This window comes from Carassius auratus, chromosome 7 (genome assembly GCF_003368295.1).
Source record: "Carassius auratus strain Wakin chromosome 7, ASM336829v1, whole genome shotgun sequence".
Taxonomy (NCBI): domain Eukaryota; kingdom Metazoa; phylum Chordata; class Actinopteri; order Cypriniformes; family Cyprinidae; genus Carassius; species Carassius auratus.
The window spans coordinates 9,717,140-9,743,925 of record NC_039249.1 but is presented as its reverse complement, the minus strand read 5'-3'; the positions used below and the strand labels follow the sequence as shown (position 1 = coordinate 9,743,925).

Sequence of the window (26,786 nt, the reverse complement as noted above, 5' to 3'; positions counted from 1 at the left end):
GATATGACAGATTGAGGTACCAAATGCAACTTTCTTTCAAATAAAGAATTAATTCTGACACAAATGAAAAAATGTTTGTCGTAATTTAGTTTTTTTTTTATATATATAATAAAAACCTTAAAAAGAGCTGTAATAGTAGACTGCTCAGTTAACTGATGTTCATAAACCCTTCTTTCTCTTTCCTGTGGTCTCCAGCATGAAACATTAGAGGGGTACAGGCGCTACTTCAATCAAATTGTCGGGTAAGTGCAGTGCACATTTTGTTTTGAATGGCCAAATTAACAGAAAATCAATTACACAAGCTTACTACATTCATTTTTTATATAGAAGCGAATTAAAACAGTCGAAGCATTTTTTTGGCTCGACGTTCAGACCCTCCCTTTAGCCAGACGCTCCCTTTCCTCTGGCCCTTCCTGATTCTCCATCCCAGTGCTGCCGAAAAACACTCTTAGCTGTAGAATTTATGGTTCTGGGGATGTGGAGTGGCAGATTGGTGTTATTCCGAGCGTCTGAAGGGGAATATCGGAAAGGCTGGTGTCTGGAATAGAGGCTTCTACAAACATCCTAAGTGGCACAAAAAAAGTCTTAGGGCACTCGCACAGTAGGATCTCTGGGATTTTTGGGGGGAATGTTGCTGGGATGTTCAATGACTCTGGCTTTTGTGTGCTGGAAAGCCTAAATGTGCCCATTTGGGATATTATTGACGTTGTTTAATGATATGGTAAAATGTACTTACTGTTTCTCTTTCATACCCTTTCCAGCATTCTTTAATTTGTTCTGTATTTCCCTGTATATGTCCTGCAGTTTTTTTGTAGTGGAGGACCACATCTTGCACACCACACAGGGCCTGGTAAACCGGGCTTATGTGGAGGAACTGTGGGAGCTGGCCCTCTCAAAGACCATTGCAGCCTTGCGTACACATTCAGTATGTCTGCACACTACATGCCTAACATACACTAACCAAGCTGAGCTGATCATTTCTATGGCCAGCCTGGAAGGGTAATGGCTTCCCTCTGGAGTTTCTGATGGGTTTTTAGGATTGTGGTTTTCTAGTACAATAAGGTGTGTGGTTACCATTACTTGAAAGATACTATAGTGTTTTATTTTGTTATATTTACAGCATACACTAAAAGTTAAATGTTTCTGTAAGAAATCTGTTATGCTCCTTAAGGCTGCATTAATTGGTTCAAAAATGGATTAAAAACAGTTAATATTCTTAAATTTAAAATGGCTGTTTTCACTTTCAGTATTTTAAAATGAGATGGCAAAGCTGAATTTTCAGAAGCCACTGTTGCATGATCCTTCAGAAACTTTTCATGATTCAAATAGAAAATACAAATAAATTTAGAAAAAATTTAAATGGAATTATTTTTGTAACTGTTCATCAATTTTAATACATACTTGTTGAATAGAAGTAATAATTATTTCAGAAGGAAAAATTGGCACTACATTTTTAACAATAGTTTAAATTACACACAAATGTACCTTAGATGTTAACATGTTATAAGTAGTAAAGAATAAGAATTATTGTCAGAATAAGTAAATGCACATCTTTGTGGTATTTGTTGTCCTTCTGTAACTAGCAAACTGCAGACCTGATTTTACTATTAATTTAAAAACACTATTCTAAAAAGAATAGTCTTAAATTTCAGAGAGATCCATAATGCTCTTCTGGGTTTTAGGATTACAACTCAACAGCTCTTTTGAAAAGATATCCTTTTCTTGCGTTTTTGTCAGGTAATCTAAATCCTTGTGCTGACCTTGATCTGCTTCTGCTGTAATCCATCCCTCTCTCTCACTTGTGTCTCCATAGTCTTATTGCACTGATCCAGACCTGATATTAGATCTGAAGAATCTTATTGTGCTGTTTGCAGATACACTGCAGGTGAGTGGGGTAGTACCTCATGATAATATTTAAGAACTTCGGGTGTCACTGGATAAGATTTATCAACTTAAATATGTTGATTACTTCACATAGTTATAAATAAACACATGAAGAAATATTTTCTGAGAAAAGTGAATATAACATAAAAATACTGTGACAGACAAGCATTGAGTAGACATTACAAATTTTGTAGTGCTGTTAAATTAACTAATCGCGGTTAATCTTATCTAAAATAAAACAAACAAAATAATAGTGCTGTAAAATCAATTAATTGCATCCAAAAGTTTGTGTTTACATAATATACTTGTGTGTACCGTTTATATTTACATGCGCATATATTAATGCACACACATGTGTGTACATTTAAGAAATATTTACATGTATATATTTAAATTGATATATGGTTTATATGTAATATAAATATATTAAATACATTTCTTAAATGCATATACGTATGTGTGTGCATTTATATATGCACATGTAAATATACACGGTACACACAAGTATATTATGTAAGCACAAACTTTTGGATGCGATTAATTGATTTTACAGCACTAGTATTTTGTTTGTTTTATCTCCATATAATTAATCGTAATATCAAGTGTAAATATACAAACCCAGTTTCTTCCTGTTTTCTGCTTAGTTGCATTAATTTGCTTTCTCTTTTGAACTGAAATGGATATTATACACCCTCTCTCCCTGCAGGGTTATGGTTTTCCAGTAAACCAGTTGTTTGATATGTTGCTGGAGATGAGGGATCAATATGGAGAGGTCCTGCTGAAAAAGTGGAATCAGTCCTTCAGGTGCTTTCTGCCTTCTCTTTCTCCCTTTTCTCTCTTTCTTTTCCATCTCTATCCCTCATTTGAGTAAGGATAATGATGATTTGGTTATCACCTTATGACCCTTGAGAAATCCATACTGAAGGAATTACACTAATAGGGTTATATCCAAATCAACTTAAATCAGACTGTGTTCTCTGAACGTCATTTGTTCTGTTCTTCAATTCAATACTTGCTAACCACACATCCATTTTTTAATGAAATATCCATTTTTAATGCCCTATATCAAACTACCATTTAAGGAAACTGCCTTTACTGCTCAGAGATTTATATTTGCAGAGGTTGTGGATTGCAGGACGGTTGAAGGACAAGGAAATTTGGTCTGGCCAAACCATCTAAAATCACTGATCAAATTATCCCCATATGACTAAATCATATATTGCTTGAAGGACAAATATTTTCTTCTTTTTTTTTGTGCCGGGATCCCTTCAAAAACCATTTAATCCGAAAAAAAAAAAAATGTAATTTTTTGTCGAAAAAAATATGTTTAAGTTCCTTGGAAGGAGATGGTTACGATTTGTTGGGCTGAATCTTAAGAGCAGATGACATGGAAAGGTTGTTGTAACCTTGCTGGAGTCGTTTTACGTTCCCTGTCAGAGACACTTGACTCAGTCCATAAAAGAATGATGCTTTGGACTCATTGCATGGCTCGGAATGTCATTACTGTGGGAACAGGCATTCTGGGAGATGTATTATGTGTGTTTGCCATGACTGAGTTGCACAAACACAGACACACTGCTCATGAGTCCAGTAAATGGTTTTTAGATTATTTAGTCTTCTTTAATATCCTGCTCTTGCCCTCAGGTTTATGATCAGTTCATCTGTGAAGTCAGGTCTTTTTTTCCCTCACACGTATTCTGTTTATTCAGGCAAATCTTGGATCAGGACAACTATAGCCCCATTCCCGTGGCGTCCCCTGAAGAGTACCAGCGAATAGCAGGCCAGTTCCCCTTCCAGGATCCAGAGCTCGACAAGGTGAACATTAGACGCATAAGAAAGCTTTTATCCCGCAGATTTTCTCACAGATTTCCTCAGTTACACACCCTCCGGTCTCCTCGAAGGCACAAATATCCTCCTGCTGTCCAAGGAGTTGATTACTAACATGCACATCCCCTGAAATACTTGAGCTAAGCCATACATTTGAATTCTCCCTTTGACGTCAACAAGAACTACTGCCCAAAACTGTTATAGTAATCAAGGATGCTACCTTTCTTGGTCATACTTGCAGCTGTTCTTTTTCATGTAATTAAGCCGCCTTTGTGTTTTCTTTATAAAGGAAATCTCCCAGAGTGTTCTATCAACAGCATTTGTTAAAGATGATCAATATTTTTCATTTCAAGCTATTTTTTTTATTGCATTTAAAGCACTTACAATGGATGTACTCGTCAAGGCATCTTTTAAAATTCACTCCAGAACCACAATTGTCCAAGACCAAAAAAGATTGATATTTCTGATTTTAAATCCTTCAGAACACCTGCTCTGTGCTGTAATATATACTGAATTTATTTACTCTTATTATAATTATTCCAAACAGATGCCTTTTCCGAAGAAGCTGCCATTTTCTGAATTTGTGCCTAAAGTATACTCGCAACTCAAAGAATTCATCTATGCCTGCCTGAAATATTCGGAGGACTTACACCTTAGGTAAGAGCGTGCAAACACTCTTTAAACTGTTTCACACCTGCATGTATAATCCTCCCATCCAAATGTTCTTATATGCAAATCATGCTGCCTGGATGCCAGTTTACAGAGTTTTTTTTAACTTCCATTCTTTTGCCGTGAAGTCACTAAACCTGCCCCATTGTCTTTGCGTATCCCCTAGAGTGGCCGCTGAACTTCAGAGAGGAAGTTCCATTGGCACCAATCCGTTTCTGTGTGTTTTCCTAATTAATTGCATGCTTGGTGCTAGTGGGTGTTATTTCAAGGAATTTCTCCCAGTGTTGACTGATCTCTGGTCAGTTTATGAGTTCTTAGAATTACTGATGAGGTTGCCAGATGCGCCGAGCTGTTTAGTGTGGCCTACCCTGAATTCCCAGTCTGCAGACTGTTGGACAGAATAAACGACTCGGTATGATCTCCCTTTATGATATTTCTCAGAAGAGAAGTATCAGAGCAAACAGTTGTGAAAAAAAGCACACTTGGATTTCCCAAAAAATGACTAAAGACCTGTTTAGCAACCTGTTATGTAACATCAGAGAGTGAACTTCATTTAATAAGGCAAGTTTTGCTATTCTTGTTGCTCTTACTAAAGGATGCCCTGCGTATGAACTTTTTAGTGACTTGCTCATCTAATTGAAATTTGAATCCAGACTATATTTAGGGAGATATGGAGAATGGAGCTTCACCACTATAATCTAGTTATTCATTTATAGACTAAGGGCTGTTAACACGAAAAACAATCAAAATCTATCTGACAATCCACAATTGCACTACATTTTTTTTCCTTTTTTTTTTTTTTAAGAGAATAATACTTCTTTTCAGCAAGGACAAATTTTATTAATCAGATGAGACCATATATATATATATTCTTTTGTTACAAATAAATTGTGATTTTGGAACTTTATATTAATGAAAAAAAGATAAATGTAAAAATTTAAATCACAGAAATTAATTACATTTTAAAATGTATTCAAGTCGTGAACAGTTATTTTATAAAAAAAAAAAAAAAAAAAAAATATATATATATATATATATATATATATATATATATATAACATAAAAAAACATACTTGACCCAAAATGCTTGAACTGAACTGCACACTTTGAAAAAAGGGAACATTTTTGTAAATTGATATTTACTCTTATATAGTCGTTTCTATTAAAGATTCAACGATTGCAATTTTCCTGGCTGATTCCGATTTCTGTTTTTTTTTTTTTTTTTTTGTCGATGTGATCTACTGATACTGATTTTAGCTGATTCCTATTTTTTTTTATTCCTAAGAGACATAACTGACAGCATATACAAACAAAAGTCTACTTTTCTTCAACAAAGTTTCATTCAAAAAAAAAAAAACGCAAGTAAAAAGTCAGTAATAAAATAAGAACAAATAAAAAAAATTGCAAACAAAAGTACAAATACATGCAATAGAATAATTTAAGTAACATATTGTAAATTACAATTGAATGCTTACCATTAAAATGATAATACGTATTCAGGCAGAAAGTGATTTTCTTTGTCATTTGTTCTTTGATTAACATGACCGACATCAGCAGGAATATTGGACTGTGGTCCCTTTAAGAGTTTATCCATGGACCCAATATACTGTTACACAACATACCTTCTCTTTCTCAACTATGTAATGTTCCAAATCTGACTCCAAAACTTTTCAATAGGGCACCTTAAAATGTAGTCGTTTCAAAAAAATTTTGGTTCCTCAAACTAAGTACCATACTCAGGTAGGATTCAAATTCTGGGTTTGAATTCAATTGAATCCAAATTCAACTGCATTTAGGACAAAAATTTTATTAAAATCTCCAACCATTAATCTCCCAAACACCCCTTAACCCCAGTCACGTTGTGTTGTGATCTGATATCTCACCCCATTTCCTAATCTCCCAAGCGGAACTGTAGGTCAAGGGGTCGAGGCTAAAGGTCACTGTCTGTAGAACTATCATTGGCATTTCTGTCTGCCTCTTTCTGATTGCGCCATGCACTAAAACAAGTCCTCCCGATTTTTATCGTTTGATGTTCTCTGTCTCTGGCTCTTTCTTTGAGCGTCCCGTCAGGTCTGGTTACCTAAGAAGCGGATGTCCCGGTTGGGTATCCTAATCCTTGTGTGTATGTTTGTGTAGTATTTGGGTGTGTATTGCAGTTTAGAGATTTACTGAGGAAATGAGGAAACATGATTCAGAATCGAGAACATGGAGAAACCTGCATCCTACCAAATTACTACTACATTATCATCATCATTAGCGATAAGTGTCTGAGACACTGTCTAGCCAGCCAGACACTCTGAACAGTTTCACCTGTAGAGTGGTCAGATAGATGATGCCCATGATAACTGTAGAAAAGACTGAAAAGGCTGATTTGGCTTAATTTCAAGCAATGATTGCGCTGTCCAAAGACTAAATGTGCAAGTATTGTTTTTGGAGATGCATTCTACAATCACAGCAAGAATGACTTTAAATGAGGAATAATACCTTTTTCCTGTCTGACAGAGTCTGTGCGTGCTAAATTCTTCTAAACTGTCCAGATCCTCAGAGTGTAGCTGCTTTGGACGTTAAGGGTTAACTGCTTGGTTTATATCAAGAGGTGTCAAAGTATTTGGCCTACGGAGGGGCGCAATCCCGTCTGCAGAATGATTTAAGGGAAAAACTTTGCTAAAAACATTTGCAACAACCAATTATATGAGTATTATTGTTATATTGTTGTTCTATTGATTTGTTTTATTCAATTTTTTGTTGTTAAACCTTGCGTCTGAAATAAGCGGAACATTTCTTTTAATTTTGTGCAAAATCACACATCGGCACGTCTTGCACACATCTGCCAAATGTTTGAATGTAACTTTAAATCTAAGTTTATGTGAAATAGATATGTTCAAGTAAATATTAGGAGTAAAAAGTGAATTGTTTTCATGTCTCCAATCGATAATTATTAAATGTAATAAACATACATTAGTAATGCTGATTTGAAGCTGTTAAAGTGTAACTGAGAAGTAGAACCCTAATCAAAATTGGGCTTAACATATACTGTGTTTTAATTTTAGTTTTTTTTTTTTTTACTTTTTAATGTCCAATTTGTGTTAATAATTAGAAATATGTTTATAGTTATTCAGCCAAGAACAGTGGTATTCTCTCTTTCTTGTCAAAGTGAATTGTTTGGTTAAGTAAGAACATATATAGAACATTATCAAAACTAATTTATTACATGGCTGTCTAGAATTATAGATTCTGTCTGATAAATTGTGGTGGGTTTTTTTGTCCAGTTATCACTAAACATTAATTTGTGTGTGGTTGTAAAATCCAAACATTGGCTTTTAAACTCTGTGGGATTAGTACTGAAAAAGAAGCCATTTAGTATTTTACATTTGTATCGTGTTTTAAAGGTGTCTATGCCATGATATAACACGATATGTTTGTTGGCAGAGGAAGTTGTCTCACTTTTATTGGGACCCCTACCAAGACTTTGGCTACTCACTACCTCCTCACATTCATCAGTCATGTCCTTATGTGGTTTTAGAATGTGGACGATCCCCACGCTCAAATATCAGTTAAAATTCAACAACAAACATTTGACCTCTTTTGGCTGCGTTTACAGGAGTCTGTGCCTCGGCGTGTGGGGTCCAAGGGCTCCAGATCAAGCCAAAATCCCCCATACACACAGCTAATTTAAGAATACTGTCAAATAATGTCTCGACTCGCTGGATCTTCTCGTATTTGACATATTTGTAAAAATGAATCCCTATTAGCTAGTGCGATTGAGTAAGAGGGCAAGAGGAAGCCAGATGGCGTTCAACAAAAGGTCTTGAATGATGGGGTCAGGATTCTGGGTATATATGTAATGGTGTAGAGAAAAAAAACCTGTTGCTATTGGAAACGGAAACCTATGACTGACACACCAAAGGAGCAAAGGTACAGCTCTGCATACTACCCAGACTAGTCTACCGGAGGCAATTAGTCTTTGTGGTCTCCCTCCACTAATATTGAGATGAGATGTGGTCAGAGGGGGAAGGAAGGGGCTCAAGTCCATGTGCAGGTGCCTGGAGACCAGACGTGTGCAACCAACCACCCCCCCCCACCAATGCATGTCCAGCGAACTTTAGACCTCCGTCACGAGAGCCACTTAACAAATGCGCATTCTTCGTATTATCCTGAAGTTACCCTTGAGTTGAAGCTAGCTGTAATGTTACTCTTTGTGATGGTTGAATAGCTAACAAACATTCTGTGCTAACTGATGTGAGCTGTATCTGTCTCGCTTGCTCCTTCTGTTTAGTTTCTCATTTTCCAATGAATGAAATTGGACATTTTCTGTCTCTGTTGGTTCCCTGCTCATCTGTTCCTCTCAGATCGTTGTTTATCAGACCGCACCCCCACCCTAATTTTCACTAGAAAAGCGAGAGAGTTGAATGGATGAATAAATCAAATGTAAATGCCAGTAAAGCGTCTGTGTTTAATCAGACTACAATTTCTCTTTCTGTTTCTTAGCCCCCTCCCTCTTAAGATGAGGAATAGCCAGAGGCCTTTGGATTCATCCAGACACTGTCAGTTTCCAAATCGTCACAAAAAGACCAATGCCTCGATTTAAAGCCAGGCCTTTCTTTTTCACCCTAGTCAAAGTTCTGTACTGGGAACATTTCCATCTAGTAATGAACAAAATCAGAGCTATGTTATGGTAATCAACATCTGTAAACCGATGACCGTAACCCAACATGCCATTTGCTCAAAATTTGAACAAAACCAACACAGAAAATGTCTCGCATTCACCTAGAGTTTGCAGCGGGACAGTAGATGCTAATATTTTAATCTGTATATTGCTCTGGAAGCAACTTGATCGGAAAGCACCTCCTTTTCTCTCTTTATGTCCTCCATCTCTCTGCTCCGTTTGGCTCTCCTCCTGCCAAGTCAGTGGAGGGAGCTCAGAGTTTTTTCCCCCTGCTGAGGAGAGGAACGTTTTTCAAATTCTTCCTCTGCTTTTCTCAACACAATGAGAGACGATTTAGTAATTTGCGAGGAATGCGTTTGTTGCCCAGATCGAGGGGGGAAACTATTGCACCCTGTGCCTTGGCTCACATTGACGGACACGTTTGAGACATATTGTCCCTTTCTTTCTTTGGACTCTCTTCTTAATTGTTTGTGAACCAATCTGTGGGGGGGTAGAGGCAGATGCAGCTGCAGCCGTACTAATGAGAGGTAGCCCCCTTTACTCCTCCCCACCCCCATCGGTCTTCAATATAACAGAAGAGAAGAGTAAAGAAAAGTGATATCCCCCCTTTTCCACTCATGTTGATTTAAAGCGTATATCTGTGTGTGGTTGTTCTCTGGTTTTGGAACATGTGTTACTGAAACCCAGAGGGTGTTATTGGGCCCTGAAGAGTGGTTTTAAATCCAGCCCATAGTCTGTGAGTGTTCATGTGTGTAGGCCTCTCCATCTTATTCACTGCATCTTTTTGGTTCCACTTTGTGCTTTTTTTTTCTCAGAGGAGGTGGAATATTAAGGATTAAAGCACATAAGACACACTGTGAGTCAGAACTGTGCTTATGTAAGTCTGGACCACAAAAACATCTCGCTCGTGATTCTGCTCTCCATATGTTGGATCTGAAAGAAAATCATTTGCAAGTGTTGTTAGAAGAGTTCAATGGGACTAGTAGCATAAAATGCATATTTCGAAAATCTATATTTATATATGTTACAGTAAGTTTAGGGAGTCAGATTTTTGTGTTATGGAAAGGGAGTCTCTTAAGCTCACCAGTACTTCATTTATTTGATAAAAATAACTGTTTTATCTTTTTAATTTATTTTAAAATCAAATGTATTCTTGTGATGGAAATGCTAAATTTTAAGCAGCATTTCATGATCCTTTAGAAACCATTCTAATATGTATTGTAATTATTAGAATATATTATATTTTGTGGACATTTAAAAAAAAAAATTTTTTTAGGAGTCTTAGATGAATAGAAAGTTCCAAAGAAAATTGTTTTTTAAGAAAAACACTTTTTGTAAATATCTTTACAGTTATTGTTACTGTTTTTGTAACTAATAATGTCTTTACTGTAAATTTTAATCAGTTTAATGCATTCTTTATTCAACACAAATAAACAAACAAAACTAAAAAATGCTGACCCCAATATTTTTAACAATAGTGCATTTCATTTAAGTGGTTTAATCAAATTAGACATTTAGCATCTCACAAATTTTTAAGGTCAGCTAATAACAGATTCTTTCTTATAAAAAAATAAAAAGGAAATAAGTGAATCCTTTTTTGTTGTGCATGAAGCAGGACACAGCCCTCTAATAATACATTTTGTCCCTCCAAATCTGAATATGTGGTTATGGATTTGCTTTATAGATATAAACAAATATATATTTATAATTATATTGCTGAATGGGTGAATTTTCATGTTCAGCTCCACAGAAATTGATGACATGATCCGCAAGTCTACAAACCTCCTGCTCACACGAACCCTTAGCCACTGTCTACAGTATGCCATAAAGAAGAAAAACGTAGGACTGGCAGAGGTGAGGATTATTATTATTATTATTATTATCTGGGCTCTCTGAATTCTACTTTTCTGGACTGGAAAACTGGTTTTGAATTATAAGAATATTTCCTGTTATTTTTTATTACGTTAATGTTTTTTTTAAATTAACAACATGTTATATTAAAGCATTAAATTACACTCCTTTTTTAATTTTTAATTTTTATAAAGTTTGCAAGTTATAACGTTATTTTCTTATGAGAGTATTGACTATATGCAAATGTCAAAATCAAGTTCTTCTAAGGGATTTCTATTAAAGTGCTAACAAATAAGGCTCTTGATCAAATAATGATCAGACTCTTTAAAAGTTGTTACTTCAGCAAAAGTGCATCGCTGTTTCTAAACAAAAGCATTTAATGTCAAAGTCGGTTCTGAAATTAACTGTGCGCAACAGTGACAGGCAGATTTGGCAAATTGACCTGCCCCTGGCAGGCACTGGCACCCTGCTCTCACTCGATCACTGCTATATTCTGCCCGTGTTTCTTGCTCAAATGTGGTTCGTTTCTTCTCTGCTCTGCTTATTCTGCTTGCAGTCTGGCCTGTTTATAACCCCTCAAATCCAGATGTGTTCAGTTCAGTTGGGTGTCGCTGATGAGAAAATGATGAAAGAATAGCAGAGAAAGAAAGATATTCAGTGTTGTATTTTAAAAAAGCAAAAGCTTTATTGTTGGTTTCAAGCGGTTTGCAAAGCAAAGTCTAGTCTTACTACTACACACACACACACAGAGACACGCACCAGATCAGATATCAAGCTCCTTCCTCCCCCTGTCTTGCCCCGGATCTGGCGGAGGTGCGGAAGTGTGACCTGGGCTCTACATCGGGCTTCCCTCTCTGCATGGTGCACCATGACTAGAGAAAGAGAGGGAGGGAAGACCGGGTCCAAGTTAAAGGTCTGGGCTCAATTAGCAGCAATGTGCCTCAGCGCCTTGCTGCTGACAGCCTTGCCCTGCCTGTGGACCTCAAACTCCGCACCACAGAACAGCTAACTGAACATAGAGCAGCTCCAGGTCTGTTTCCCACAGACAGATTCTCTCTGTCCCTTTAAACGCACCCTTGACTTCTTCTCTATGCCCTTTCCCCTTTGGAATTAATCCCACACTTGGGGCTTTTGCTGGTTGTTATTACTCATACCTCCAGAATCTTTTCCCCAAATCACTGCTTTTCTCTGTGATTACTGTACTACCTATGCAGTTGAAAATATTCTGCATTATTATTAAATGTTGTACCTGTACCAATGAAAGATGCTGATTCAGCAACATAACTGTAAATTAAGTTTAACAACTTAAACGTTAGTGGTTGGTAAAGAAGTTTTATGCTCACTAAGACGGCTTTTATTTTAACAAAAATAAAGTAAAAACAGTAAAATCATTAAAATTGTAAATAATTGCTTTCTATTCCAGTACATTGTAAAATGTAATTTATTCCTGTGATGGCAAAGCTGAATTTAAGCAGCCGTTACTCCAGTCTTCATTGTCACAAACCTGCAAAACCTTTTCATGCATATAACTAATTGCGCTTTGTCAGTAAAAACTGATTTAGACAAAAATGGATTCGACATAATTTGACTAATCACATTTGATTCCCAAAGTTGGTTCAGATCATCATCAACACCACTCACCTGGAGCAGTCCTGTCACTACCTAGAAGAGTTCATCTCCAACATAACCAATGTGCCTCCTGACACCATTAATGCCACCAAACTCTATGGAACCTCCACCTTCAAGGTACGAACCTGCATGTCACACCCTCCCCCTACACACATGGATTGTGTGGATTATTATTCAGTGTTTTTACAAAACATATTGTGACTGGTTAGGGATCACTTTCTCTGTCTGTATAGGATGCAAGACATGCTGCTGAAGAGGAGATCTACATTAACCTAAATCAAAAGATTGACCAGTTTCTGCAGCTGGCTGATTATGATTGGACGGCAGCACAGGGCGGTGGGCAGGCCAGTGACTACCTGAGTGATCTCATCGCTTTTCTCTGTAGCACCTTTACAGTGTTCACTCATTTGCCCGTGAGTATTTCATTAACATACTTATTAATATTTTTTTGTAAAAGCACTCTAATTACATGATTACTTAAGATAACTGAATATTGTCCGGACACCGCTAAGAAAAGGTTTAAAATTTGGCTTTCTATCCTTCCTGATATTGCAGCTTTCAACTTTTACTTCAAATCTAAACCAACTCTATTTTTAAGGAGTATGATATCTTCTAGGGTGGCACTCATTCTACATCTCTTTTGCTTATTTACTTCAGTTTTATACACACTACCATTTAAAAGTTTGGGATTGGCAAGATTTTCCATGCTCACTAAAGCTGAATTGTCCTGGTGCACTGACTCTGTTGGCCCAGGCCATAATCCATGCTTGTACCCAACATGCCTGAGCCTGTGGTCTCCCCTATTTGACACCATCACTTTAAAGGAGATTGTACTCAACAGTACACTTGAACTTTGATGGAAAGCTAAGTATTTTCATAGCAAGTAAGAGGATTGCAGTGTTCTGGGCTTGCAAGCCCCAGTGTGGCTCAGCTGATTTACAGTTAAAGAGATTGTGTGGCGTGACCTTAGGTTTCAGCTTTGGTTCAGGAAGTCTTGCACTGGCACAGCCCGGCCCTGACCCCTGTCATGAGGGATTTCTCATAATCAAAGAATTTAAGAGTTTTATTTCCTACGGGCCTCAACCAAACACCTTCCCGTGTCTGCATGACTGGCTGGGATTGTCTCTGATGCAGGGCTGGTGGCAGTAATGCGGCTTCCTGCGCTCCTGTAATCTCTTAAATTCCTGACTGCCCTTTTTCTAAGCTTTCAGTAACAGAGAAGCACGACCCTTTCAGTTCACTGCAGACAGCCCTCACATTGTTGGCTGGATTTCACCAACAGGGGGCAATGTTTGTACAACCCCAGGTCGGGTTACGGTGAGGCTGAATGTCTCACTTTCTCAGTCGACGCATACACGCACGTACACACAAAACACCGAACAACACACGTAGAGTCAAACGATCTTGTACTCTTCCAGATATGCCGCTTATATTATTGTGTTTGCACATTCCAGCTCTGCATGTGAACATAGTGCATCCTGTTTCAATCAGCCCCAGTTTACACTCCTGATGGCTTTCAGGAAAGGTCAAGAACTGATCGTTTTTGTGTGTGTGAAAGCGGCCCTGCAATCAAGTTCACAGCCAAAAACTCTGGTAATGACTCCAAAGCCACAGTCCCATCAGTCACGCTCGCTTGCTCGGCCTCTCCCACCTGACCACAAACCTTCTTTGACACTCAGAGGGACTTTCAGTGTCGATCGTAAACCGTTCGGCCAAGCTGACGATGACCGACTTCATTTGAACTCCGGTGGAGTCATGCACTCGACCTTTGACCAGAATTTTGTCTCTGTCTATCTTCTGTAGGGCAATGCTATAGAGCACGCCACGTTACCGGTGAGTATGGTTGCAGTGTGGTCTAACTTCAGGCATAACCTTGGCCATTTCTCGTCACAGTACTTCCGCATGCTGCCTGGTGTTCATCTGACCCACTCATAGATTTTTGGATGATGTTTTAATGCTTGTTATGGAACACAAATGAGGTGACAGTAGTGTTGCTTACTGTAGGTTTCTAGAATTTGTTTGTAGATCTTTACTGTAAAATTCAGCTAATGGTGTGAGTTTTTGTGTACCCTGCACCAACAGTTACTTTGCATACACTTACATGCAGAGTAAACAAGCTTTTTGAAAACGGATCTTTGCATAAAATCATGTACTGACAACTTAAAGGATCATATGATGGCGATTTACTGTGTCCAAGTATGTTAAGGCCTGTATTAAACACCCCAGGCCTGCTCATGTACACTAAAGAACAGGGAGAACGACAGGAACCAGTCAGGATTTTAGCACTAGTTTTATAAATGGGTTGAGGCAAAACAAAAAAAATCATGATGTCAACTCTTTTCCTGAAGTTTATTGGGGGGAAAAAAATGTATTTTTTTTTTTTTTTTGATGGAACTGAATTATTGGCAGGTCACTTAGGGTTGTGGAGCCTTTTTTGTGCCATAACACGCTGTTTCTATGTGGTGTTCTGTTCATAAACTGACATGCTTCAGTGTTTTTGCCATCTTCAGTGTTTTTGCTTTATCTTGTAGTGTCTTATGCAGTCACAACATAGACGTCCACTCTGTCTGCTAGTATCACTGGCTGTGTGTTTCTTATTTCATTTGGTATTGGTATTGTTTCAAAATCTTGATTGTTGCTTTTTACATGTATGAGGTGGATCACATGAGCTCCCCTGTCTGCTCTCCCATGTGTAGTCGCTGTTTACTTTACACTGTACGTTTGCCTGAAGTTGAACTCTGCTCAGCTTCATTGCATAACCAATGGTTGATGTTGCTGGCGTTGTCTTAAATCACCAACATTTACTGTCAACAACTTACACTGCTATTCAAATATTTGTGGTCAGTTTGATTTATCTATTTATTTTGACAGAAGTTAATGCTTCTGTTGAGCAATTTTAAAACATTAAAAAACATTAACATTAGTAATTTTACTATATTTTTTTTATTTCAAATAATGCTGATCTAGCATTATAAAGCATCACAAATGTTTTTAGCATTGATAAGCTAATCAGTATATATTAGAATGATTTCTCAAGGATCATGTGATACTGAAGACCGGAGTAATGGCTACTAAAATGTTGCTGTGCCATCACATGAATAAATTGTATTTTAAAATACCATATTTTTTGGTACATCAGTAAATGTATATTTGATACATTATTGCTGTTTTTAAATGTAGTTTTGATTAAATAAATGCAGCCTTGGTGAGCAAAAGAGGCTTTTTTTTTAAAAAAACATTTAAAAAAATCATACTGACTCCAAACTTTTGAACAGTGGAAAGATTGCTTCGTCATTAGGTGTTTTTGACTCTGAATAGAATTTAATTTAAAACATTGCAAAAAAAGCAGCCTTTCCATTTCAAAGAAAATCTCGTCTTCATGCAAAAAAAAAAAAGTCTATACTGAATGATATATATTTATTATTTTCCTTCTTTTGAGTGTTTCCATTCAGTATTTTTAATATAGTATCCTAAAATGTGCATAGTGTTAATAGGTGGTTTTAGTCAGGCAGGTAATCTTTATAATGTCTTTCAAATAGTGGGATCCACAGCTTCTGTTTTGATCACACATAGTGTCATCTGTTTTTTCTGGTTGAAAACTTCACCTGGCTTTTGTTAAAACTTTTCAAACAGCTCTTTTATTCATTTCCAAAGCAAGGTGTCAAAGTGTGTGTTGGATTTCTGATTTGCTTCTTGGCCTACTGTACTGTAGCTGTAGAAACCCAGAGGTAACCGAAAGGCCTTCCATATCAATATCATCAAGCACCTTGCAAGAAGAACACTATTTGTCATTATTTACTAAAAACATGATTTGAGCTCCAAACTCATTGGCTGCCGTCTCAGTTTTCCTCTTGTGTTTGTGAAATGCTGGAACGGTACAGCATGGTGTCGAAAAGTTCAACACATATTATCACCCTTCCTCCGACTGGAGCGTAATCAGCGCAGACAGGCTTCGGTTCTCCTCGAGCGATAGTCTCTGCTTCTTGTTAGGATATCGTGAGTGTACATTCGTTGTTTTTACAAACAGGGATCGGTGTGTGTTGCATAATTAAGCAGGAGGGTTTGAAATATGAGTGCAATGAAAGAGCGTCTGCGCTCTCTGCTGAGTTTTCTCTGGGGTCACATGTGGTGTGTGTTGGGGTTGTTTGTAGAAGTGTTGTGACGTTTCAAACATATTATTATTAAGAAATCCATCTTTGGCGCGCTGTCCAGAACCCCTTGTTCTAGTATTCCACCTCCTCTTTATCTCTCTCTTGCTTTATTATTGTTTCTCTTTCTGTCTCACTGTACCATGTGTTCTGTTTATTTTGACAGCCAATTGCTTTTGAGTAGCTTTTAATGAGGGCTTTGATGAGCCTTTGTTTAATTAAGGGGACTGGAGAGGAGTGCAAGGGGCCTCTAACTGTTCGCTCATTTCACCCATTCCTCCTTTTTTTTTTTAATTTCGCTCCCTCCTTTGAGCCCCTGAGCTAATTGTTAACATCCCCCTGCCCTGAACTGTAAAACAAATGTGCTACTGTGAGAGGGGTGTGCCATACGAAGCAGAACTGTTTAAATCAGATCCTAAACACACATATCTTTGAACGAAGGCTCCTGTGTTTAAGTGTTGACAGTAGCTAATCTGTTCAGATTTATATATGGCTGGCTGAAGCCGGTAAATGGGTGCATCTGAGATTAATTGCTTGAGAATTTGACTGTTTTCAGTCCAAATAAATGTTCTTCACTTATGAACTTATGATACGCAATTTGATACATGCACTATTGTTCAAGAGTTTAGACATCATCTTTTTCAACATTTTGAATTCATTACAGTCATTACAACTTATTTATTTTAGTCTCTTCAAAGGCAGCCAATTTAATGTGATGCCTTCTAAAGTCGTTCACTGTTTAGTTCAGTTTATCTGTAAAAAAACTGAAATCGTAAAAAAATTATACTTATTTAAAATAAATAATAAAATGACTAAATTAGAAATGTAAATTGATCAATTCCAGTTGGTCTTAAGTCATTTTCTTTGCTATTGTCCAGCAACTCTGTGTGCACACCAAAAGCGAATTTGGTAACACTTTATTTTAAGGTGTCCTTGTTACACGTTACATGTAATTATTATTATTATTATAATAACAATTAATGATGCATAATTACATACATGTAACCCTACACCAAACCCTAATCTAACCTTATTTCTGGATGTGCAGTCATGCGCTCATCGGTTTAGAAATCACAAAACACTGACCCAGCTAACCAAATTTAAGTATTCATGCAAGTAGATTACATACAAAGTCAATGTAAAAACACATATAGATGCAAAATTGCATTGGGTGATTGTCACCTCAGTTGCGTCTTCTGCATCTTTCAACTCAAGCAGAAAATTTGCATGATGCGTTGTTGCACAAACCAATCAGCGAAAAGCTTATTGACACGTCCAGTTGTATAAAAAAATGGAGGAGAGCATTACGCAATGTTTTTATTCACAGGAATGACAAAAAAACTTCCCGCAAGTAATCTAGTGCAGTAATGATTTAATTTCTTCATTAATTGAACAGCAGAAAAAAAGCTTGCACATATAAATTACAGATCAATATTTAAGGAGTATCTATTCACCCCCTCCACGATTGTGCAATCCTCAGTTATGACTCTGTTGCAAAAAATCAAAGCTTACCACATTGAGTTTACAAACGCCTCACTCCAATCAGACCAAATGACTCATGAGTGATTAGTGTATCCCCAGTAGGAGACAGGTACCCATGTGTGTCTTCATTCCACCATGAAGACCAGAAACAACAAACCCCTTACTACTTTGGCCTCTGTGATTTATTATGGCTATTACACATACACAGACGGTAGGCCGGAAAACAAGCGTGTTTATTTTTTAATCACTGCAGTGCATAGCATGCACTCTAATCATCTATAATCGCCTAGTTAGTGCTTCAGCCTGATTAGTGGCTGGCTGAATACTACGGCAATGTGTGTACGTATATGTAGCTGTGCTGATTGTTCTTCAGTATTTAAGCCGTGTTCGGTACCCATCATGCCGAACACACTAAACTGTTTTCGCCTCATTATATCCATGTCATCTGAAGATTAACACATAGGCCATAGGTATTTCAGAAGCTGCTGGAGATGGATTATAGCAATTACACATGGGACCTGACCCCACGCAATACACGTCACACTTCTCCATCTTCCTCTTTTCCTTCTTGACCCCACCTGACCTGAACCATTCAGGTCTCTGTTGGTCAGGTGTGTGTTTGTACTGTATACTTTATATGACAGTTTTTCAAAGAAGCCTTAGGCTAAGTGAAGTTCATAGCAATATGGCCAACTGATCTGCATGGTGATGCTGACCCTCCCCAGTTCTCGGCGTCTGATTCTGTAAGAACAACTTATGTCACAACAGTCTTATGGCTTTACTGCAGCTGTTGGTACACGCTTACAATGTTAAGTGACCTTGACATGTATTTGTGAACTTAAGACACTTTTAAAAATGAGGTTCATTTCATTCAATGTGGAAGTGTCGAAGTGGAATTCCTTTTTAAAGATGGAGCAAGTGGAAAACATGTCCATAGCTAAAGTGATGAACAACTTTGGAGTAGTTGGTTAGATCTGGCTCAGAAAAGTTAGTTAAGAATAGGTCACATATTATTTGCTTTTCTGATGCCATCACTGATGCCAGTGACATTCATTCAGTGTGGCTTAAATACTTTTTATTTTTTATTAGATTTTTGTATATATATATTTTATTAAGATATTTAAACATTTGCTTATTTTATTTTAATTTAACCTGAGCATTGGTTAGTTAATGCTAGTGACTTTCAATTAAGAAATGACCACAGTGGAATTTCCATGGCAGTTGGAGAAAGACAGAAGAGGAAAGGATGAGATGACTTTAAAGCAAAGGGGGCATTGTCTTGATTTCTGTTTTTCCTTCCAGTCTCTGCCCATCTCACATGCACAAAATATGCATAAAAAATGGATTATGCTATGGATTTACTGCGTATTCCTCCCTCATTTCACTAGATTTTTTGCCCAGTTATTTCCATTGTGCAGGAAGTCCTCTTGTATAATGGTGTTTTGTTTTTATTTTTTGACCCCATCAGATAAAAATACCGCATAGACTCTTGGCCCTCCAGTCTGCTGTTTTCTTTCAGGTTTAGTGTCATATTAATAGCTTTGGATCTCCCCTGAAGTATTAGCCTGATTGTCAGGAAGGCGCTGGAAAGCAGACAAGGGCATATTTGAGGTTTTCGGCTTGGATCTGGAATTGTGTGTGTATCTGCATGTGTGATGGTGAACGTGTGTTGATGTTTAAACAGCACTGCGGTTCTCCCGGCTTAAATGTCCACCAGAGTGCTGCTAAGCTCCACTTTTTATGTTTGTGGAATTGCATGAAAGCATGGACTTGTTTGGTTGTAAATACAATATCAGTAGTGTTTCGTGTCTGTGTATATGCGTCCGTGCTCATGGAGACTAGACTACATTAGAGACCAGAATGCAACAGACTCTGCAGCAGACTCTGCCAGTCATTTGAAAGAAAGGAGTTTCACATGAGATTCAGTTTGACAGGGATGAAAATCAGGACCGAAACATGCAAACTTTATTCAAATAAATGTCCATAGTTTTACCGACTGCCTGAAAGGGTCATACTGTATGTGAAAGATACCCCATATGTGAACCTCAGTTTTTTTTTTTTTTTTATTGAATCTCCCTTTCCTTCTTGCTCTGCAGGGTAAGGTGGCTCAGACGGCATGTATGTCAGCCTGTAAACACCTTTCAACCTCTCTGCTGCAGCTGCTGTTGGAGGCTGATGTCAGGCAAGTGTCTATGGGAGCCCTTCAGCAGTTCAACGTGGATGTAAAAGAGTGTGAGCGTAAGTTTCACTTGGACCATTCATAAGCCTACTTAAACCTGATTGCATGATTGCGCTTCATTCTGTTGTGGCCCAATTACAGATTTACGGCACAATGCTGTAACCAACTTTTTATTTGACACCACTTTAAAGAGATTGAGGTGAAAGTTAGAGAAAAAGGGGAGAACATTTTTGGCTAGCGCCTTAGTCTTTTCGCTTGGATCATCTCTCCTCATGGCTTTGCATGTGACCACAGCTAAAACTAGTTAAAGCTACTTTTAAAACAGCTAAAACATGGATTTTCCATGATCCTCCGCCAGCACACGTTATTGGACGTAGGTCACAGGCAGAGAGAGAGAAACAACCCATGTCATAAAACGGTCATGTCAGTCACACCGTATGCCGCCTTTTTGGTGTGGTCAGCTTGATAAGTAACATATCAGTGATTGCTTTCATTTTTAGAGACCACGTACTGTTGATTTGGACCCCCCCCCCCCATGTATTTGTATGCCTCAAACCACAAAACTGAGCTTTAATCAAAATGCTACTCAAGTAAAAAGAAAAGTGCCTCCCCCATACACAGTCTTGGTGAATGAGTTCACTGTGTTTACGGTATCTGGAAGTTTCAAGGTTTGGTCTTAGGAAATAATACAGAACTAAAATAACTTCTTAAAGATGTAACCACTTGAATGCACAGATGATATGTTTGTGGTTAAATCTATCGACAGTTTGGATGTGTCTGTGCAGTGGGGAGGCAGGGGAATGTGAAGACACAATGAATTCAAGAAGCGATAAGGATCTTTGCATGAAGCTTGATCATAACCAGGCCCAAAAATGTGTTTGATTACAAGCAAACCTAAATAATGTTACAGTTGGGTAAACTGTAAAGTGCAGGTATTCTGGTTGCTGCTTTTTTAATGTCTGGAAACTGTTTTAAAAGAAAGAATGACACAAGTCACTGTGTACTGTTAAAGGTGCGGACATTAAAGGAGAACTTTGTACCCCATTAATTGTGAATCCTTTAAGGGTGAATATGTTCAAAGATGTCTCTTTAAAGTTACTGGCCAAGTGACAAGCTCTTGTACTCTTGAAAGGGGTATATGTGCTTCAATAAATATGACTTCAGTTTTAGTAGTTTAGTTAAACTATTGTTAATGATACTGTTAATTTATATTCAGTGCATCAACTAAGGAATTGGACTTAGTTGTAAAGAGTAACTCAGTTTATAATGTCTTTGTTTAAGATTGAGTACATACAGATGAACTTTCAGTGATATACTAGAATGCATTCTAATAACTTTCTTTTCTTAAAGGTTATCAGTCATCATACCACTGCAGTTTAATCTCGAGCCCACAAGAGGCTCTGTTAAGATAAGATTGGCCTTTCCCGAGTCTGCTGTGCCTCTTTGCCCTGTATGGCACCACAAGCGGGCGATGGAACATTCAAAGGGAGCGAGCATCATGAGTTGTTTCCTGTTTAGTTTTGGGGAGCATAAAGGTCTTGACAGCTTGTCCTTGCTTATCCCTCGAGAGGTTTCTTAGCGTAGTCTCTAACAGGGCTTTATGCTGGTATGTGGCAGTTAGGTGAAAGCCTAGAGGTCCCTGTTCTTGAATCTTGATGAGATGCGCTCTGACACGCGTCATGTGAACCATGCCGCCTTTGCTGCAGTTCGCTCTCCTGTAAAAAGGCGAGTGGGAAGTTCGCAAAATTGACAGAATCTCGGACCGAGACGCGCCAACAAAAGCGCGAGGGTAAGCAGTCGCTGGCTCAGCGTTTGCGGGGGTCAGAAATAAAGATGGCAGGCGTGTAATTTGCATGAGAGGCAAGAAAGGCACACAGCATCACAAGGTGAAAGGGATTTCTCCTGGCCCCGGCTTGTTTTGTCCCCGCGTGTCAAATGTTCCGTTTTTCAGAATGGCGAAGCTGCTTGTTTACGGGTTCCCGTCCAAAGGCACAGAAAGGTCCAATGGCCCTCTGAAACCTCTACAACTCCTGCGCTCCCCACACACCCCCAGCCCATTGGCTTTTCACAAGTTTTGTCGGCCCCTTCGCTCAGTACCACGCCACTGAACTGGGAGAGCGGCCTCATGGGAATCGTCATCAGGTTTTGGTTTACGGGGTAAAGGCAGCCCCCTCGTCCCCACACATTCCCTCTATCTGGCTTGTCAGATCAACGTTGGGGGAGAATTAATGAGAGTTTGATGATGATTTTTTTCCAATGGGCCACACAAAGCGGTGGCAGACCAAGAGACATGACTCTGCCCTGAACCACCCAACTAACCCTCCACCCCCTCTGCCAGCACCCCCAAAACCTTCAAAGCCCCCTTCCATTTCACCTCCCCCACCCCCACTGAACCTCCCCCTGTCCTCCCCTTGTCCCGGCTGTCATCCGTCTGCCAATCTCCCGCTCCATGGCGAATTCCCTGCTCTCTTTATCCCTCTCTCTTTCCCACAGGGTTTGCCAGGGCCGGCCCGGTGCCTGGCTTCCAGGGGGACACTCTGCTGCTCGCCTTCATCGACTTGAGACAAGTAGGTCTTTGTTTTTTTCCACTCCTTTTTCTTTTCTTTCATTCTTCTTTGCCCTTTCTTCTGTTTTCCCCTGTTTACCCCTTAACACCCCCCACCCTTCTTTCTCTTATTTTCCCCTTTACCGCCAAACCCAACCCCCTAAACCTCCACGCTAGCCTTAGTTTTGTTTCAAGGTTTCTTTCCTCAATGTGTGAGCCTGTGTGTGTTTGTATTCATATCTGTGGTCCCAAGGCCTGGCCTGATATTCACCTTGGTGGTTTTGTATTTACCATTGTGGTGCGGAGGTGGCCTCAAGACCTCCTCCCGTTCGGTTTAAGGTAAGAATTTTTTTAGAGAGTTCTTTAGGGTCATCTTATCCCATTTGCACCTCTGCACTCTTGAACATCGCAGAGCTGGAGCCTTTTATAGCAAATGTTGGCCTGTGCTCTGGCTTGAAAAACACAAACTGAAACACACTGAGAAGAACATCAAGGTGATGTTGCAACCAGAAAGGCAACAGCCCAAGGAATTATTCTCTCATCCCATTATTTATGTTCAGAGAACATTTTGATAGCACTTTGGTGGGGCGGAATAGATTTTGTTGCCTTCAGTTCATTTGACCATTCAAAATGTTGTAGCCTAGCATGCATACTCCTTTACCTCATAATTTTAGTCTTTTTCCAGAAACGATTTTCATCTTTTCCCAGAAATGGTTATTGATTGGATTTATTCTGTCATGCAAAGGCAAAACACAGCAACTTGACATTTTGTCAGGAGTTAATAACCAGATCTCCTAGGTTTGATTCAACCATGCTCTGATTAAGAGACAGTTGTAGTAACTACAAAACCCACACTAAAACCACTTTTGTTTTTGTTTGGTCTTGTTAATGTTTGTTGCAAAAGAAACCCCTTTTTCCTATGGATTTTATTTTAATATCATAAAAACATTGAATATTTTTTATACTGAACAGTGATTATTTTGCACCATTGTGGATTTCATGTGCAGTCATGCTTGGGTACTCAAATCTTCCATACTGCAAAAAAAAAAACGCGATCGAGTGAGTGTCTGTGCATCTCACTGAACTTATCTCAATCAGTTCAGTTCAATTCAGACAGTTCAATTGTTCTAGACACTATTGCAATATATTGATAAATCAGTTTTGTTCCCCAGTTTTAAAAAATCAGTGATGCACACATGGGAGAATCAAGTTTGATTACGATCTTACTTCTCTCGCTGTTTGTTTCATATTTTCTATCCTCTCAACTGTCTTTCCAAATAAAGTAGGCAGCAACTAATAGTATAAAATAGTAGTAAAAATTATAAAGTAATTATATTCTGTTGTGCATCAGTTGTATCAAACAACCACAGTTTCTAGGGGGACACGTCAAATGAAAGTTTGAAAAGAGGCCGGTAAGAAAAATGTAGCGTGTGTGTTCGTGAATTCTGAGATCTAGAGAGGATGGGAAGCAATAATAGTGGGGTTATAAGGGTCCATATTTGGGACCCCCTCCCTCGTTGCTGAAGTGGCCAACCTGGGCGGGTGTCAGAGACTGAGAAGGGATGACGGATGGGCTGGATGCTCAGGGAGTACTGGATGAATGAGCTGACAGACAGTGACGGATAGCTCTTTCTTCCACTAAAACAATTCCGTTTTGTCCCGCCTGCCATCATGATGCAGTGCCACTTGTTTTCCATTTAGTTTTTTTTTTTTTTTAGTTTTTTTTTTTTAACCTGACTTCACCATGAAAGCGCTTGTGTGGTTTTGCTTTGTTTTGTTTTTTTTAGAGAGAGGAGAAAAGAGTATGTTGAAGAAAAGAATGAACAAAATAGCCATTTTGCTTTTTTTAATGTCATGTTTTGCTTTTGAGCTGTCATGATGCATGACTCTCTACAAAGATATCGTTCATTATTAATACTGTTATTGTTATTATAATTTCAATAGCATCTGATGGAAGTCGGTAGAGGTGCAGTCTTCTCTCTTTTTCAAGGGGTTGATCTGGTGTTCAGAGACGTCAGAACCGTTCTGTCCCCCTACGAGCCTGGTCCTGAATGCGCCCGATAAATCAACCTGAAGGGCCCGTTTGTATCCCGGTCTCCCGGGTCCTGGGATGGGGCCGCGGGTCAATCCTTATGGAGATAGACAACGAAATGTTCCGGAAGCATTGGGAGGGGTTTTGGTGAGAGACTGGAACCTGGATTCACTCTCCTATCTGAAAAGACAAGAACACAAAAAGGAAAGAAGAACGTCCAGGCTCTGCTTCAAAGTGCTTTAAATGGTGAAGAGTAAGAGGATTGATGGAGGACTGACATGATGAACGACTTATTTCGTGAGCCATGTTCACACAGCAGGGGGATACTGCTGTTTGGAGTGCTAAATACGTTGGTGTTTGGTTGATTCTTCAAATGAAATGCCTACCTGAAATTTTCAGATGTCACGGCTGAATTTGAGAGTGGGTTCATCTGCCATAGCTAAATTAATTATGAATAGCATGAGCACATGAAGAATGCCTGGCTACCTACATACATAAAAATAGGGGTATTTTGTAGTCCGGGAAGCTAACCCTTCAGTTTAGATTTGAGGAAAACAGGGAAAAAGTATGACATAAGAGCTGGACTCAGCAGGAGTTGCTTGAACCATATAGAATATAAATAACCTCCTTTAAGATGGAATTGATTGTCATTCAGGAACATTTTGTGAACTCAGCCTTTCTGTAATGAATTCAAAATGTATTTATTTTAGCAAGATGCAAAGAGTGACAACAGACAATCGAATCTAAAGAATCAGAAAAAAGATTTTAAATGGCGTGCTGCAGGCTCCAGTTCTATATTTAGGAGTCTTATATTAGCAGATTATATTAGGAAAGGTTTGTGGTCCTGGGAACCCTTGGCTGGCCTTGCTGCCGGAGGCCTGCTGGCCTCTGCGGTGAGGCTGGCCCCCCAGCAGTGCATGTTCTCGGGGCTGCCGCATGCCTCAACTCTTGCCTTCGATCTTCTGCCTTCCCAAATTCCTCTCAGCTCCAAGGGGTGGGGGTGGAACAAACCAGCAGCCAGACCTCGGTTGATGTGGAGGCCCTCATGGACTCACAGAAATGTAATTTGATATAAAGTGCTGATTTAAGTAGAGTTTTGTGAGAGTTTTGATGGATCTATCTATCAATCTATGGTTCTGTCATTCAATCTATCTGACTGTCTGTCTGTCTGTCTGTCATTCTATCTGTCTGTCTGTGGCATTCTGTGTGCCTGTATAATCTTCAAACTTAAAATATTTTCAAACTACTTATATGAATTTACATTCATTCTAATTCTGCTGTCTTACATTCTAATTCAAATAGCAATTCTACATTCATATTCTTTATAAATTCTCTAAATCAATTGTAATTTTTAAAGGCATTCTCACGTCAGTTCTGTTTTGTGGGTAACCCTGCAGAGCTCGTAGTACGTTGGTACTCTGGTACAGGTGCAGAAAAGCCACTGGGGATTTCAGAAGTTAAGATGGAATACCGTTGCTTCCAGCATTCATTTTTTCCATAGAGAGTGATCGTTGAGAGACATTTATTTACATCCCCTATGGTTGTGTCTCTCCTCTCCACCCTTCATGACCCATTCTGGGGTACTGCATTGAAGAGTAGAGGGGGTGGGGGAACGTTTTCCTGGTCCCGTGAATTTGGGAACCATGAGGCTGCTAAGCATTCCTGTGGCCTGTCCACAGGCATTATCCTAGAATTCCTGGAACGTTGTTAAAAGAATTCAATGTAAAATGCTTTTCCCCTCTCTAACCCCATCCATTCCTTTCTCTTAGTTCTTGGCGTTGAAAGTCTAACACCAGTGACACCACTAGAGGCTTGTGCTTGCGTCCTTCTGAACCCTAGGGGCAATTTCTTAGTGTCCATACTATTCTAACTAG

General features: G+C 38.8%; 1 protein-coding gene across 5 annotated transcripts in view; it reads left to right on the top strand.

Annotated features, from left to right (window-relative positions):
• The window catches only part of exoc6b (exocyst complex component 6B), a 98,593-nt gene that overhangs the window by 37,948 nt on the left and 33,859 nt on the right, over nt 1–26,786 (top strand). For 3 of the 5 annotated variants that reach the window (XM_026267142.1, XM_026267138.1, XM_026267137.1), the window contains 12 exons: nt 196–242; nt 805–925; nt 1,814–1,885; nt 2,591–2,688; nt 3,594–3,699; nt 4,259–4,368; nt 10,789–10,900; nt 12,509–12,643; nt 12,760–12,939; nt 14,330–14,359; nt 20,253–20,394; nt 22,829–22,902. In XM_026267142.1, coding sequence (XP_026122927.1) covers nt 196–242; nt 805–925; nt 1,814–1,885; nt 2,591–2,688; nt 3,594–3,699; nt 4,259–4,368; nt 10,789–10,900; nt 12,509–12,643; nt 12,760–12,939; nt 14,330–14,359; nt 20,253–20,394; nt 22,829–22,902 — 1,227 coding nt within the window. The remainder of the gene's footprint in view (nt 1–195; nt 243–804; nt 926–1,813; nt 1,886–2,590; nt 2,689–3,593; nt 3,700–4,258; nt 4,369–10,788; nt 10,901–12,508; nt 12,644–12,759; nt 12,940–14,329; nt 14,360–20,252; nt 20,395–22,828; nt 22,903–26,786) is intronic. The other 2 variants (XM_026267141.1, XM_026267139.1) reach the window with 1 other exon arrangement.